At 45.9% G+C, this 16,676-nt stretch overlaps 2 protein-coding genes across 2 annotated transcripts; one reads left to right on the top strand and one right to left on the bottom strand.

Annotated features, from left to right (window-relative positions):
* Positions 1–15: 15 nt before the first annotated feature.
* Positions 16–3,777, top strand: NAA38 (N-alpha-acetyltransferase 38, NatC auxiliary subunit). Its single transcript, XM_070954313.1, has 3 exons — positions 16–157; positions 1,669–1,852; positions 3,398–3,777. Exons 1-3 carry the CDS (start codon positions 50–52, stop codon positions 3,508–3,510), a joined length of 405 nt encoding a protein of 134 aa, XP_070810414.1. The 5' UTR covers positions 16–49; the 3' UTR covers positions 3,511–3,777.
* A 4,386-nt stretch (positions 3,778–8,163) lies between these two features.
* TMEM88 (transmembrane protein 88) lies at positions 8,164–16,367 on the bottom strand. Its single transcript, XM_070954427.1, has 2 exons — positions 16,079–16,367; positions 8,164–8,439 (listed from the first exon to the last, which is right to left on the bottom strand). Exons 1-2 carry the CDS (start codon positions 16,355–16,357, stop codon positions 8,164–8,166), a joined length of 555 nt encoding a protein of 184 aa, XP_070810528.1. The 5' UTR covers positions 16,358–16,367.
* Positions 16,368–16,676: the final 309 nt, after the last annotated feature.

The following is a 16,676-nucleotide window of genomic DNA, read 5'->3' as shown; positions in this document are numbered from 1 at the left end:
CGCCTCCAGGGCCGCAGGACCTTGTGGGAAAGGTAGTTCCCTCGGCAAGATGGCGGCCCCGCCGGCCCAAGAGCCGATGCTGAGGCAACCTCCGCCGCCGCCTCCGCTTCCTCGGGAGTCGGACGAAAACGGCTGCGGAAACAGCAGCGCCCCCGAGGTGAGGGAAGGACGGGGCGGAGGTGCGGGGATACATACAGGAGCCTTCCCCTTGGAGGGCAGCGCTGGGGGGACTTGATGGGGGACTACAAAGTCCATCCTGCTCAGCTGGGAAGAGGAAACTCTGGCCCCTCAATAGCGTTTTTAATATTATTATATGTGTCTCCGTATAATAGCTTAATACAATTAAAATTTTATTTATAGTTAATATACATTATATCAACTATAGATTTAGACCGTCTAAATACCATCTGTTATGGTGTATATATATATATATATATATATATATATATATATATATATATATATATATATATATATATATATATATTGCTATTAAATAGTTATAATGTTATACAGACGCACACAAAATGATGTACACATTATTATATTATACGATAATACAGGCAGTCCTTGACTTACGACCGCAGTAGAGCCCAAGACTTCCGTTGCTAAGTGAGACAGTTGTTATATAACAAGTTAATACAATTTTAAAAAATTTAATTAGAGTTAATATAGGTTAACTATAGTATATTAAATGTCTACTATGGTTAATATATATTATTGTATTAAATAGTTATATATATATATGTATGTATGTAATGTATATATAAAAAACTATTCAATACAATTATGTATGTATGTGTATAGAATAAAATAGATAGAATAGAACAGAACAGAATAAATAGAGAACAGAATAGAGAAGAGAAAAGAATAAATAGAAAATAGAATAGAACAAAGAATAGAATAGAATACAACAAAATAAATAGAGAATAGAACAGAATAAATAGAGAATAGAATAGAACAGAATATAGAATAGAATATAGAATAGAATACAACAGAATACAACAGAATAAAATAAATAGATAACAGAATAGAATAGAGAAGAGAAGAATAAAATAGAATAGAACAGAATAAAATAAATAGATAATAGAATAGAGAAGAGAAGAATAAAATAGAATAGAACAGAAATAAATAGAGAATAGAATAGAATAGAACAGAATAAATAGAGAATAGAATAGAACAGAATATAGAATAGAATATAGAATAGAATACAACAGAATACAACAGAATAAAATAAATAGATAACAGAATAGAATAGAGAAGAGAAAAATAAAATAGAACAGAATAAATAGAGAATAGAATAGAATAGAACAGAACAGAATAAATAGAGAATAGAATAGAACAGAACAGAACAGAACAGAACAGAACAGAATAGAATTTTATTGGCCGTGTGATTGGACACACAATCAAACGACTCAGGGTGGCTTGATGACACCCAGAGTCGTTCGATAGTGAGATGGGCAGCCTATAAATGTAATAAACGAATAAATAAGATTTCGGCATGAAGTGGCCAAGTGGGTAGCAAAAGAAAACCAAAAAAATACTTGATTTTGTCATTAACACATCTGGGCATTGTCTTCCCATCAAATGCCTGATAATAATGTAAAAAAAAAAAAAAAAGCTGCTCTCCTGAACTTGGAGGATATATTTTCTGGATGTTTCTGGCAGGACCCGGTTGAAGAAACGGCTGACTCGCCTTACCTGCGCGCACGTCGCAAGCTGGAGAACCTCCTGAACAAGAGCCTGCGGATTCGCATGACGGATGGACGGACCCTGGTGGGCTGTTTCTTGTGCACTGACCGGGACTGCAACGTCATCCTGGGTTCTGCCCAAGAATACCTGAAACCCACTGGTGAGTCCCACCCCCCACTGCCCCCCCACCCACCCAGCCTGGTCTCTGACAACTGCGCCCTTGTTTGTCCCGCTAAAAATGCCCTAGATCTCTTCAAAACTCAAATATTCTCTGAGCTGGGCGGTTTTCTTCCAGACGTTTTATGACCCAACTATGGAACATCATCAGTCCTAGAAGGGAGTAGGGTTTGCAGAGTAGAGAAGAGGAGGAGGAGGACTGTAGTGTCCTTGGTGCTCTCTGAGCTTGGTGGTTTTTCTGCAGCTGCTTCATGACCCATCTAGGCAGTATCCTCCGTCCTGGAAAGGAGGGGCATTTGCTCTCTTTTTTTATACAAGTGGTTTGATGAGGATCACCAGCACTGATGATGTTACCTAGTTGGGTCATGAAATGTCTGCAAGAAAACAGCCAACAAGGACCCCACAGTCATCACTGTTCCCCGCGTCCTCCTCTTCTCCTTCGTCCTCCTCCCACCTTTCCCCTCCCCTCTGCAAACCTCCCTCCCTTCTAGCACTGATGACGTAACCAAGTGGGGTCATGAGACGTCTACAAGAAAACCACCAGGTTCAGAAAGCATCAGGAACCCCACAGCCCTCCTCCTCCTCCTCCTCCCTCCTTCTTTTTCTCGGCAAACTCCACTCCCTTGTAGCACTGGTGATGTTCCTTGGTTGGGTCATGAAATATCTGCAAGAAAACCACCAAGCTCCGAAAGCACCAAGGACCCCAAAGTCCCCCTCCTCCTCCTCCCCCCCACCAACCCCATTCCTTCCTAGCACTGATTCCATCCCCTAGTTGGGTCCTGAGACGCCTGCAAGAAAACCACCCAGCTCAAAAGAGCAGCAGCAGGAACTCCACAGTTCAACCCTGAGCTACAGATAATTCTCTTCTATAGGTATTTCTATGCTGTGGCTCAGGAGTCAGCAACCTGCAGCTCTGGAGCCGCATGTGGCTCTTTCATCCCTCTGCTGCGGTTCCCTGTGGGTCAGCTCCACAATTGATAGGGCTTTCGGTTAGGACCGGTAGAAGAAAAAGGATGCCGCGCTAGGAGGAAACTCTATGGTGGGGGGAACCGGACTTCCGGTTGGCAGAGGAAAAAGGGGAGGAGACTATGATGGGGGAACTGGACTTCCGGTCGGCTCCAGAATTGAACGGGGGGTTTCCGGTGAGGACCTTTGCGTCTCTTTTGAGTTTTTTAAGGTTGCCGACCCCTGCAGCGTGGCCTGACCGAAAGGCAGAGGATCATGTGGGCAGTATTTCTGGCACGGGGGAGGGGAAGGGAGACCCCCTTTATATTCCCACCGATAAGGAGACCTTCCCCAAAACCAGCCACGATGAGCTAGGTATCTTCAATGGCCCCTTGAATTTCTACACGGGGGGGGGGGGGGAAAAAAACTCAACCATCAGAACTTCTGGGTTTGTTGGGGAAGTGAAGCAAGGGAGGTTAGGATCATCAGAGCCCCTCTCCTCCTTCAGGATTGTCTCTCTCTCTCTCTCTCTTTCTCTCTCTCTCTCTCTCTCTCCCCCACCCCCCACCCCGGTCGCCTTCAGACTCCTTCTCGGCGGGCGAACCCCGAGTCCTGGGCTTAGCCATGGTTCCCGGGCATCACATTATCTCCATTGAAGTCGAGTTGGAGAGCCTGAACTCCTTGCAGTACGTCTGAAAGGGCCCGTCGCTGGAAAGCAGCCGCGTCGTTTTTCCGAGACGTTTTTCGAACACAAGAAGGAGACGGAGAAGATTTTTTTTAAAAAAAAATTGAGATTTCTTCCAACGACTTGCTCTTGACAAGGCCCAGGAAGGGCGAAAAACCGCACTCAAAAACTGGTCCCTCCTGCGGCCCTACAACCTGGAGGATTCCCTACCATCCAGGACCTTTGACCCGGAAGGACCTTTGTACCTGCTTGTTATTGGTTAAATCTCGAACTCTGCACTCGTGCTGTGTTTGGCGTGTGTTTGGGCAGGGGCCCTGGGGAAACTCAACCCTCTTTCCTTCTGCCGAGGATCGCTTACCCTCGTCTTTCCTCTTAGGTAGAATCCAGGAATATCTGCCGGATCTTTCAAGATCGAGTGATCCAAAATGATCAAAATCATTCAAACCTGGCTTAGGTTGCCAAGAGTTTGGGAAGGGCGTGGGAAAGGAGGTATGTTAAGCCCCCAAAGAGACAGGCGCCGAATTTCTCAAAAGGAATAAATACCCTTTTACGCTGGAGCAAGGAGAAAACTTCCTTCTTGCTCCTTCCTTATTTCCTGCAGAAAAATCTCCCCGACCTTCTCAGTCTCCAGTTTTCCCTTCCCCCACCTACCCATTTTGTTTTTAAATTCACCAAATGTTCCCCCCCCATCAAAAAAAATCCTAAAAAAGATGTGGTTTTGCTGGTGTTCCCCCTTCTCCTTTAAATCACAATATTTTTTTAAAAAAAAAAGGGTGGGGGGAGAAAGCCCACTCCTCACACTGGCTTGTTGAAGGCAAGGCTGAACCTCCACCAGCTTAAACATTCAGAAAATGGGCACCTGGAATGTTCCTGGAAAATGAATAGAATAGGGATAGGGATAGGGATAGGGATAGGGATAGGGATAGGATGGAATGGAATGGAATGGAATGGAATGGAATGGAATGGAACGGAACGGAACGGAACGGAACGGAACGGAACGGAACGGAATTAATAGAGAAGAGAATAAAAGAGAAGAGAATACAGAAAAAAATACAGAAGAGAACAGAATAGAGAATAGAATATGGGATGGGATGGGATGGGATGGGATGAGATGGGATGGGATGGGATGAGATGGGATGGGATGGAATGGACTGGACTGGAATGGAATGGAATGGAATGGAATAGAATAGAATAGAATAGAATAGAATAGAATAGAATAGAATAGAATAGAATAGAATAGAAAATAGAATTAATAGAGAATAGAATAAAAGAGAAAAGAGAAGAGACTACAGAAAAAATAAGAGAACAGAATAGAGAATAGAATATGGGATGGGATGGAATAGAATAGAATAGAATAGAATAGAATAGAATAGAATAGAATAGAATAGAATAGAATTAATAGAGAATAGAATAAAAGAGAAAACGGAAGAGAAGAATACAGAAAAAAATGAAGAGAACAGAATAGAGAATAGAATATAGGATAGAATAGAATAGAATAGAGAATAGAATTAATAGAGAATAGAATAAAAGAGAAGAGAGAAGAGAATACAGAAGAGAACAGAATAGAGAATAGAATATAGAATGGGATGGGATGGGATGGGATGGAATGGAATAAAATAGAATAGAATATATAGAATTTAGAATAGAATAGATAATAAAATATAGAAATAGAATAGAATAGACAATAAAATATAGCATAGATAATAAAAATAGAATTAGAAAAGAATATAAAATATAGAATTTAGAATAGAATAGAATAATAACAGAGAAACAGAGGGACCTTGGAGGTCTTCTAGTCCAACCCCCTGCTTAGGCAGGAAACCCTACACCACTTCAGTCGGATCCATTGTTCTAACTGCCAAGGAATTTCTCCTTCATTCTAGGTTACTTCTCTCCTCGATGAGTTTCCACCCGTTGCTTCATGTCCTGCCCTTCAGGTGCTTTGCCTAATGCCCTAATAATGGAAAGCAGTTCCCCCCCCCCTTCTGATTACAGAAAATTTCTTTGTCCCGGAGAGCGGGGGAATCCGTCCATCCCTCTTTTAATTTTTCCAACAAAAACCCATGCTAAAGCGGAGTTTAAAACTTGAATTATGGAGGCCCGTCCTCTGGCTTTGCTGACAGGATGCTCCTTCGGCTTCCCAAAAAAAAGGCTCGGATGACCCTGAAAGCACCTCCACCCCTCCACTTTTCTCTGCCCTTCCCACCCCAGCAGCCTTGGGAAGAGGCACGAGGCTGTCTTCCCAAATCCGGGTTGCAAATCGGCAGGAAGCGGCCTCTATAGATAGACCCTGTGTGTGTCTGTTGTGTTTGCGTCCTCTCTCTCTCTCTCTTCCCTCTCGCACAATGGAGAGCTTGTGCAAGCCAGCGGCTATCCTGGCTTATCTAATCAGGGGGTTCCTTCCTCCCCCAGAACGTGGAGTTTCCATCTGGGCTGGTTGGCGCCCAGGGAGCTGATTCAGTTCTTCCTTATCCTGCCGCTCGTTCGGCCGGGTTCCTGTCCCCTTCCCTTGGCAGCCTCTCGGGGCCCTTTAGAAGCTTGCAAAATTTACCTTGGCCAGTGGCAGTTTTCGGCCGTAGCAAAAAACTTGTTGAATTTCTGCTTTTCATCGAAGGGGAGATGCCCCCTTTTTCCGGCTCGGAAGTCAAGACCTCCCAAGTAACCTTCGCTTCGAGCCTACATGCCTTTGGGGTTGAAGCCTGTGTGGTCCGTCACAATCCGGAGTAGCACGGGGCTGAATCCCTTTTTAGGGGACGAAACAAGGCAGCATCAGGAAGGGCTGGGGTCTCCGCAGCCCCCTAAAAGCCCGGTCACCATGTTTGTAGCCCTGGATGCTAAATCTCCAGCCCAGAGGAAAGAAAGCTGGACTGCTAAGTCAGGACTTAAACCGTCTCTGTTTTCAAGCGCAAAAGTTAATTACGAAAAAGACAATCGCCTTTTTCGTTCGGCACAGGTAGACACGGCAGGTAGGCCAATTCCTGCTTTCCAAAGTCACCTTCCCTGAGCTAGTTCAGGCGTCTCCCAACTTGAAGACCTGTGGACTTCAACTCCCAAAATTCCCCAGCCAGCCATGTAGGGCAACTTTCTTAATAGATGGTGGGTATGCAGTAAGCGTAATATATCTTGACTTCAGCAAAGTGGAAAAAAAAGAGCTGGCTGGGGAATTCTGGGAGTTGAAGTCCACAAGTCTTAAAAGTTGTCAAGGTTGAAAAACTCTGATTTACTCAAAGGGTTGAGGAAGGATGCCAATTGCATTGATGTCAGCCAGAAGAAAAGCTACCCCAACAGTACTTCAATTCCCAGAATTCCCCATCCAGTTTTATTTTACTGGCTGGGGAATTCTGGAAGTCTGAAGTTTGAAAACGTTCAACTTTTCAAACTTCAAGTCTGAAAAACCCTTGATTTCTTTTTATTAGCTCTCCTGAAAATCCTTAATTGGAACCAAGTTGCCTTCTTTTGGGGAACAAACTGGGGTTTGTGAAAAGGGGAAACGCCCCCAATTCCAGTTTCAGGAATATTCAAAGGGACATTAAACCTGAACGTCAAATACAAGCATCGCAAACTGGGAAAAATTCGGCACCAGTCTGGAATACTGGGAATTTCAGAGGGATGCGATTCAAGGCTGCGACCGTGTCTGTTGAATTTCAGCCTGCCTCAAAGTCCATTTTCGTGTTTGACAAATGAAAATTTATGCTAAAAATTCGACTTTTGACCACAAATCGGGACAAGAAATTCCGTTGTTAAGCGAGGTGGATGAGCCATGCCTGGTTTTGCGACTTTTTTTTTTGTTGTTAAGGAAATCACCTCAGCTGTTAAGTGAATCAGGCAGTCGTTAAGCAAGTCCAGGTTCCCTCGTGAACGTGGCTCGTCGTAAGACAGCCGGGAAGGTCATAAATGGGGATCATGGGATCCTGAGATCCTGCAGGTGTCACAAAATTCGTGCCGGTTGGCAAAACACCTCGATTTTGATCAAGTGACTTGGGGGGGGGGGGGGTTGTACGCACGAGGACCTACGTGGAGTCATTTTTTTTCAAACAGTCGCTAAACAAATTGCCGTAAGTCGAGGACCGACTGTTCTCTTATTTTAGACAATAAACTTCCCACTTTTTTTCTGAAAAAAAAGCATAGCACCACCAGAGTCTCGAAGTACAAAGTATATAATAATAATAATAAAGAGAATGTCTGGTTAATTCATTTGCAGCAACTTCCATAAATGCATTAGCTGTCTGTTTTCCAATTCCGCAACTTTCTGAGAGATCGACTTCAACTCCCGGAATGCCTAGCTGGGGCATTCTGGGAATTGAAGTCCATCCCTTTTAAAAAATCGGCGAGGTTGGAAAACACCACTTTGCAAAGCAGCAACATGGGACAAACAAGCAGGCGTGTCCTGAGTTCGAGAGGGGGGGTTCCAGATCCATTAGCCGGATGGAGAAGGAAAAACTTTGAGGTCCTCACTTAGGGAGACCGAATCAAAACTTCCATTTTCTTTTCCTGGCGGCTAAAATCAACCCGTTTCGTCTTCTGCTCGACATTCGGAATTTGTGCCAGCCACCTCCTCCGTGCCCAAGAGAAGCCAGTCCATTCCATCCGGGTGTTTTTGCTAGGCCTTTCCGATTCCTTTGGCGGGCCTCTCCTTCCCCCTATCCCCAGACCCTCCCCCCTCCTCACACCCACACTTTTTCCCCGGCCGCATCCAGGTGCTGCGAGCAGCAGCCGCAACAGCCCACGCTGTGGTAGCGACTGGCGGGCAGGTTCTTGTAAATGGCTTTGCTGTAGGGCACCAGGCAGTAGCCGAGCTGCAGGCGGCGCGCCAGGCGACAGTAGGCGGCCAGGGCCAAGACCAGGAGGGGCACCAGCAGGGTGAAGCCCACCACCAACAGGCCCACGGCGGCCGCGTCGTGCAAATGGTCAGCGCAGTAAGGCTCCTGGGTGTTCAGGAACTGCAAAGAAAAAAGAGGAAAGGGCCCGTTAGGAATCTCCCCACAAGCCGGGCTCTGGCACACACACGCGTGCCAAGGAAGCCAGCTGCCCAGGGTGCAAAGGCACATATTATAGGGGTGCATCTTCCTGGCTCAGGAAGCGGAAGCTTCCCCCCCCCCCCCAAGCACACACACCTTGATCCTTCACGGCTCCTTTAGCAGTCATTCGGGTGGCCAACTCAGGTAAGCGTGAGGGGAGTTGTAACCTCACTCTCAGTGGGGGGGAAGGAAGGAAGGAGGAAGGGAGGGAAGGAAATAGAAAAGGGGGAGGGGGAGGGAGATAAAAAAGAAGAGAGGGAGATAGAATACAAGAAGGATCCCATATGAACGGTTTAATCCAACGTCTCTAAAAATGACACTGTCTGTCTGATTATGCATTCGAGTTTTGGAAAAGGAAAAATCACAATAAAAAATATTTAAAAAAATACAAGAAGGAAAGAAAGAAAAGAAGGAAAGGGAAAGAAGAAGGGAGGAGTAAAAAGAAAAGGAAGGAGAAAGAAAAGAAAGGAAGGGAGGGAGGGTTGAATTCTGGGATTTGAAGAGAGGAAAGGGAGAAAGGAGAAACTGCAAAGGAGGAAGGAAAGGAAGGGAAAGAGAAAGGGGCAAGGAAGGAAGGAGAAAATGAAAGAAAAAAAGGAGGACAGAAAAGAGGGAGATAGAAAAGAGGAAGGAAGGAAGAAAGGGGAGGAGGAGGACAGAAGTGGGGCAGCTCCCTTTAAAGGCCATCTGTCCTCCGCCCCTTGGACAGAGGAGCAGCAAGGGGGGGCGGAGGGGGCCACCGGGACTATGCCTGGAATGTGTCTCCCCCCACCCACCCCCAGGTTATCAGCCCCCAGCCTGGGCATCTGGCTTGCTTCACTGGCCGGGGACAGGCAGAAAGGTGGGAGGCCAACCGGTGCAGCTTCCCGGCTGGCGGGGCTGGGGGTTTCCTGTTGACTGATTCTGTGGCCGAGAAGCGTCACGGGAAAGTTGCCCTGGGCCTAGCTCCATTTCGGAAGGGCGGTGACCAGCTGCAAGTTGGATTTTTTCCCCCAATATTTTATTAAATTTGGGGGGAACCCCCCCCCTCAAACTCCCAAGAGACTCGATGCCACATTGGTTCCCGGCGTAAGATTCCGCAACGGACAGATAAATAATTATTTATGTCTTGTTTCGCTAAGCGCAACAAGCTTCCCTTCTGAATCTCAGCTGGTTTCTATGCGGGTCAAAATTAAAAATTACCGCCTTCGGATCTCAGAATTATAGGCAGTCCTCGACTTACGACAGTTCGTTTAGTGACCGTTCAAAGTTACGACGGCACTGAAAAAATGTGACTTAGGACCGTTTCCCACAGTTACGACCTTCGCAGCATTCCCCCACGCTCAGGCAATCCAAATTCAGACACTCGGCCACTGACTCGTATTTATGACGAGAGAGTCACTTTATTGTGACTCTATTGTGACTTTAGACTTTATTGTGACTATAAATCACTTTGATTTATGATCAGCAAAGTCACTTAACAACCAAGTTACTATGACTAGCTTGTCAGTGGCAGGGATGAAACTCACTTCACCAACGTCTCATTTAATGATGGAAATGTTGAGGGTCAATTGTATTTTTGTGAGCTGGGAATGTAAGCTGAATTTCGATCCCTTTTTAAAATCGAAAATGAGAAATATCCCAGACTGGACAGGTTGAATTTACCTGCATTTATCACAAATGAAGGAAGATGCATTTCTACTTATGAGTTGCTCTTTACACATTGATGTTCTTCGGTAGAGTTGTAACTTGCACGAGCGTTTGCACGAAATTTCGTGCAAATGCAGTTTTAGGCTACAACTGTACCGAACTAGGTAAACCTTCTGAGGAAATCCACTTTATTTTCTTTTTTAAACACTCCTGCATTGACAAAAACTCGATTCCCGGCTCGAAAGATTAAATTTTAATTTAATTTATATTAAATTAAATGTAAGGTGACAAGTTATAGGTAAGACTAACTCATTTTGGCGCGGTCGTTTGCAGGATCGTGGAAAATGACCCTCAGACGTAAAATCTACAACCTTTCGTTCAGAGCGCCAAATTCAAATAACTTTCAAATGTTATAAACGCTTTAATTTTCAGTTGAGTTTTATGAGGATAAACTGAAGAAGTTATAATCCTATTTTAGGCACACATATTGTTTAAATAAATACAAAAATAAACTTATATGGGTTTACAGAGCTGCTTAAAAGCCACTTTGTTGTCGATATCTGAAATAATCCGGGCGTTGATTTCATGAGTTTACAACTCTTGTCTTCCTGAATATGCATGAATGCGGGTAGTCTTCGACTTACGGCAGTTCCGTTTAGTGACGGTTCAAGGTTACATCACTGAAAAAAGGGACTTGGGACCGTTTTTCACACTTACAACCTTTGCAACATCTCCATAGTCAGGTGACTTACATTCCGACGCTTGACAACTCACATTTATGACGGTCGCAATGTCCCAGAGTCATGTGATTTTGCCCCCTTCTGACGAGCAAAGTCAAGGGGGGAAGCCAGATTCACTTAACAACAGCGGTACTAATTTAGCAACGGCAGTGATTCGCTTAACAAACGTGGCAAGAAAAGCTGTAAAAAATGGGGCAAAACTCCCTTAACAAATATCTCACTTAACAACATAAATGTTGGGCTCAATTGTGGTCGTATGTTGAGGACAAGGGCTGTCCAACCTTGGTCGCTTTAAGATTTGTGGACTTCAACTCCCAGAATTCCCCAGCCAGCTTTTTCTTTTTCCCCACTTTGCTGAATATCAAGATATATTATGCTTACTGCATACCCACCGTCTATTAAGAAAGTTACCCTACATGGCTGGCTGAGGAATTCTGGGAGTTGAAGTCCACAAGTCTTTAAGTGACCAAGGTTGAACACTGTTCTACTAACATTTTGCATTGAATTAGCCATGCAAAACCTGTGCATTTTGGGTACCACCGACTAACGCATGACCTGGGGGTTGTCTTATTCTCACATGCAGGATCCTGCCCCATTCCCGAGCATCCCACCGCCATGTTCATTCTCACAATGGCTGGAGGTGTCAAGAACCCAAGCATGCTAGTAAACAGAGGCCCATTTTATTACAAAGAGGGAGAGAAGATCTTGCAATTCCAGAGAAGTTGTCTGACCCCCCTCCCCCCCACCAAAAAAAGGGGCAGGGGGCTAACCTACCATTCACTTGCCCACATGGTGCATTCCACCCAGAGGGGGGTGTACAACAGCCCCCACCCTCAGATCTCAGCTCGGGACCCAGGCCGGAGACTTAATCCCAAAACATTTGCCTCTCCCCCACTCCCAAAGCTTTCCCATGGGGGAGACTACCCCGCAGTTGCCACGCCAACCTTGGAGGGGGCATTGGGGGGAGGGAAGGAGCAGGATTCCCGTGGCTGGTGGGTGGGTGGGTTGGCTCAGGGGAGGGGGATAGCTGGGAGGCCAACTGAATTCCAGGGTTGGGCCTGGTCTGGAGATCTGGACACGATCTGGCCAAATCTCCCAGACGGCTTCGCTGGAAAACTCCGGCAGCCCTTCAAAGGCCCGTGTTTTCTTAATGCTGCAAATTGCCGGAAGCGGAGCATGTGCAGAGTGGCTCATCGGCTCATCCCACTACACCCTTTAAGGTCTTTTCAGGCCCCAGAAATTGTGGGCGCTCCATCGCCGGAAGGTTTTTAAGAATCGGACGACCATTTGTTGTCTGATTGGACAACAAATTGTTGTCCAATCGGACATGGGGTCAGACTAGAAGACCTCCGAGGTCCCTTTCAACGCTATTCTTCTGTCTTGCCTCCAGACATTGTTGGCTGCTCCATCGCCGGAGGTTTATAAGAAGAGACTGGCGCAGCCATTTGTCTGAATTGGTATAGGATCTCCTGCTTGAACGGGGTTGGACTAGAAGACCTCCAAGGTTCCTTTCTCTCTCTGCACACAAAGACGCTCGCTCAGGCACCCCCTTTGCCTCAGTTTCCCCCACCGGGGAAACAGATTTTTATAGATAAGAGGGGGGGGAGACACGCTTTTGCAAATGAATTTTATTGGTTCAATTTACTGATGCACTCAATATATTTGCCACCTAGACGCTATTCCACTCAACTTAAACCCCAAGAGTGGCATGCGAGCTGCAGGAGGCAATTGCCATTCTGGCACAAACCACAGTGCTCGAGCGGTCAAAGGAATCACGAGACAGGGAACTGGGGAGACACCCCCTCCCCCAAGGGATTCAAGCCAACTTTGGGGAGGGTACACAGGACGGAGGAGATCCTGCCCTCCTTCCTTACGGCAACCTCTGGCTGAGGATGTTTTGAGCCCAGATGTTTTACGTTGAGTTGAATGACGGATTACGCCCTGGTTTTACAAAAAATTTATTTTCTTGATTACGTTTTGTGTGCTGCCTATCTCGCTCCCGAGGGATTACCCACTGACAGCAGTGTAGGGTTTCCTGCCCAAGCAGGGGGTTGGACTAGAAGACCTCCGAGGTCCCGTCCAACTCTGTGATTTTGTATGTAAAGTGTGACACTTCCTCATTGTTCCAAAATGAGATTTTTTTTTTCTCCCCCACCGCTGGCCACATCAGTGCCTCCTTTCTGGGCTCAATATTCACACCCCAGCCCCTTTTAAGAGAGCACATCAAAGCCTCCGCCGGGTTTCCGAAGCCCCCTCCCCCCCACGCGTTACCTCCCAAGCTGGGAGAGCTGGAAATTCTCCCCGTCACTGCAGACGGTCACCCAAACTTAAGGATTGCCTGCTTTATTTAATTTCATTTTCTTTTTTTTTAAACTTGCACGCTGCAAATTAGAACTACACTAATTGGCCTGACTTGGGAGCCGGGTTAATCTACCCTAGCCCCAAATCAGAAAGAATCTGGAAGCAGCTTTTTTTTTTTTTTTTTTTTTTTCATCCCTCGGATTTCATTCCAAGGCGGAAAAATTCCACAATGGATGATTCAGGAGAAAGAGTTTCCAGCCTCCTCTTGATGATCCCTGCATTGTTTCAACTTCTACCCTCAAAACGACACTATAATTGATATAATCTGATTGCACACCAGATCAATTAAGACAAAAGGGTAATTTTTTTCTCTCCCATGCCATCCCTCTGCTCAACAACTCATTCCCAAAACACTGCCCAACTATTTAGTAAGGCTGTATTACTATTCTCCTCCTCCTCCTCCTCCTCCTCCTCCTCCTCCTCCTCCTCCTCCTCCTCCTCCTATCTTTCCTATTACCCATCTCCTTTTCTACTTAGGACTATAACTTTGCTTGGATCTTTACAATTTATATTATTTTATTTAGCTTCCTAGTATATGATTTATGTTGATAGCTATGACTATCACTAAATGTTGTGTCTTATGATTTATGATGAATGTGTTTTTAGGATGACCAAGATCGTGATTGATCGCTTATAACTTTTACGTACACTGAGAGCTTAGGCACCGAAGACAAATTCCTTGTGCGTCCAATCACACTTGGCCAATAAAGAATTCTATTCTATTCTATTCTATTCTATTCTATTCTATTCTATTCTATTCTATTCTATTCTATTCCATTCCATTCCATTCCATTCTATTCTATTCTCCCATCCCATCCCATCCCATCCCATCCCATCCCATCCCATCCCATCCCATCCCTATTCTGTTCCATTCCTATCCTATCCTATCCTATCCTATCCTATCCCTATCCCATCCCTATCCCATCCCATCCCATCCATTTATTTATTTATTGGTTCAATTTATATGCCGCCCTTCTCCAGAGACTCAGGGCAGCTTACAATGCGTTAAGCAATAGCCTTCATACTTTTTGTATATACCTGCTTAGTAGGGCTTTCCCCCCCCCCTTAAGCGGTATTCTTTTTTATACAAAGTCAGCTTATTATTATTTTTATTTATTATTATTATTATTATTATTATTATTTAATTTGATTTATATGCCGCCCTTCTCCGGAGACTCAGGGCAGCTTACAATGCGTTAAGCAATAGCCTTCATACTTTTTGTATATACCTGCTTAGTAGGGCTTTCGCCCGCCCCCTTAAGCGGTATTCTTTTTTATACAAAGTCAGCTTATTATTATTTTTATTTATTATTATTATTATTATTATTATTATTATTATTATTATTATTATTATTTAATTTGATTTATATGCCGCCCTTCTCCTGAGACTCAGGGCAGCTTACAATACGTTAAGCAATAGCCTTCATACTTTTTGTATATACCTGCTTAGTAGGGCTTCCCCCCCCCCCCCTTAAGCGGTGTTCTTTTTTATACAAAGTCAGCTTATTATTATTTTTATTTATTATTATTATTATTATTATTATTATTATTATTATTATTATTATTATTATTATTATTTAATTTGATTTATATGCCGCCCTTCTCCTGAGACTCAGGGCAGCTTACAATGCGTTAAGCAATAGCCTTCATACTTTTTGTATATACCTGCTTAGTAGGGCTTCCCCCCCCCCTTAAGCGGTGTTCTTTTTTATACAAAGTCATCTTATTGCCCCCACAATCCGGGTCCTCATTTTACCTACCTCGGAAGGATGGAAGGCTGAGTCAACCATCCCATCCCATCCCATCCTATCCTATCCTTCTAATGATTCTGTTCTATTCTATGATCCCTGAAGATCTGGAGCAGCCACTGCCTGCCACAATCAGAACAGAGCCGGAAGAGGGACCTTGGAGGCCTTCTAGTCCAACCCCCCCCTCTCAAGCAGGAGATCCTGACCTATACCGTTCCAGAGAAATGCTTGTTCAATCTCTTCTTAAAAGCCTCCAGTGATGGAGCACCCGCAACTTCTGGTGGCAAGCTGTTCCACTGATTATTGCTTAACGCATTGTAAGCGGAGAAGGGCGGCATATAAATCAAATTTAAAAAAAAAAAATTGTTCTAAACTGTCAGGAAATTTCTCCTTCAGTCCAGGTTGCTTCTCTCCTTGGTTAGTTTCCACCCGTTGCTTCTGGTGCTTTGGAGAATAGGTGGAAACCCCCCCCCTCCTCTCTCTTCTTTGGGGCAGCCCCTCAAATCCTGGAAGACTGCTAGCATGTCTCCCCTAAGTCCTTCTTTTTCATCAAACCCAATTCCAGCAACCTTTCTTCCTATGTTTTACTCTCCGGGCCTTTAACCATCATCTTAAATTGCTCTTCTCTGCACTTCTCCGCCCCCCCCCCCAAAGTTTCCAACAACTTTTTTTTTTTGGTAACGTCGGAATGCCGATTAAAGAGACTTGGGAGCAAGGCACCTCCGCGCGCGCACGTGCGCAAAGGCGGACTTTTGCAGCCTCTCTCTCTCCACCCCCCCACAAACCTTTTTGGGGGAGAGGAGAGGGGTTTGATTTCCAAGCTCAGGACCCCCCCCATCCCCACGCAGTCCTCCTTCCTTCCCCCTAATCTATCCCTCCTACCCCGAAGAGTCGAAACGCACAACCGACCCCTTCCCCATTTGGAGAGCTGCAGTTTGCAAGGAATGGTGATGGGCGACGGGGGACCTCACCTTCTTGGGGTCCCTCGCCTCCCCCTCCCCAAACTCTGTGCCTTTCCGACCTACATCTGTGACCCCCTCCCTCCCAGTTTTGACCCCCGCATCCCCCCCCACGACCACTGACCTTGGAATGGCAGAGAAATCCGAAGCCCAAAAGGACCCCAGCCGGCAGCAGAATCAACCCAAAGACGCATCCGGCCAGGAGGAGGTTGAGCGCACCGACCAGCAAGTTTTGGAGAGTCACCAGCACCGCGCAAGCCCAGCAATCCAAGGACCCTCGCAGTTCCAGAGCCCCCTCCCCGGCATAAGGAGGGGGGGTCAGCGGCGAGGTCCCAGTAGGGACCCCCCCGTCGCATTCCAAGGACCCCGGCCCAGGCTTGGGGGAACTGAGGTCTAAGCTCATCCTGGCTGTGGCTTCCTTTAACTCTCTGGCTGGGTTTTGGCTGGAGATGGGTTTATAGGCGCCCCTCCTTCTCCCTCCCTTCCTCCCCCCCTCCCCAGGATAAGCTAGGAATGCACAAAGACACACACACACACAGACACACTCACACAGAGCGCAACGCAAGAAGCACCCGCGCGCACCAGCTCAACTCCAGCTGCAAACTCCCTCTCCAGGATGCTCCTTAAGAGGCAGACACCCCCCATCTCCCAGCAGGGGAAGGGTCTCCCCTCCCCTCTGGATTCCAGAGATGCTTCCCTCGGCCACCCCCTCCTCACCTCTG

The sequence above is a fragment of the Pituophis catenifer genome, unplaced genomic scaffold, assembly GCF_029215685.1.
Source record: "Pituophis catenifer annectens isolate HBS135680 unplaced genomic scaffold, rPitCat1.0.hap2 SCAF_15, whole genome shotgun sequence".
NCBI classification, from domain to species: Eukaryota; Metazoa; Chordata; class Lepidosauria; order Squamata; family Colubridae; genus Pituophis; species Pituophis catenifer.
Note: the sequence above shows the minus strand (reverse complement) of the source record. Positions and strands in the feature narration are given on the sequence as shown.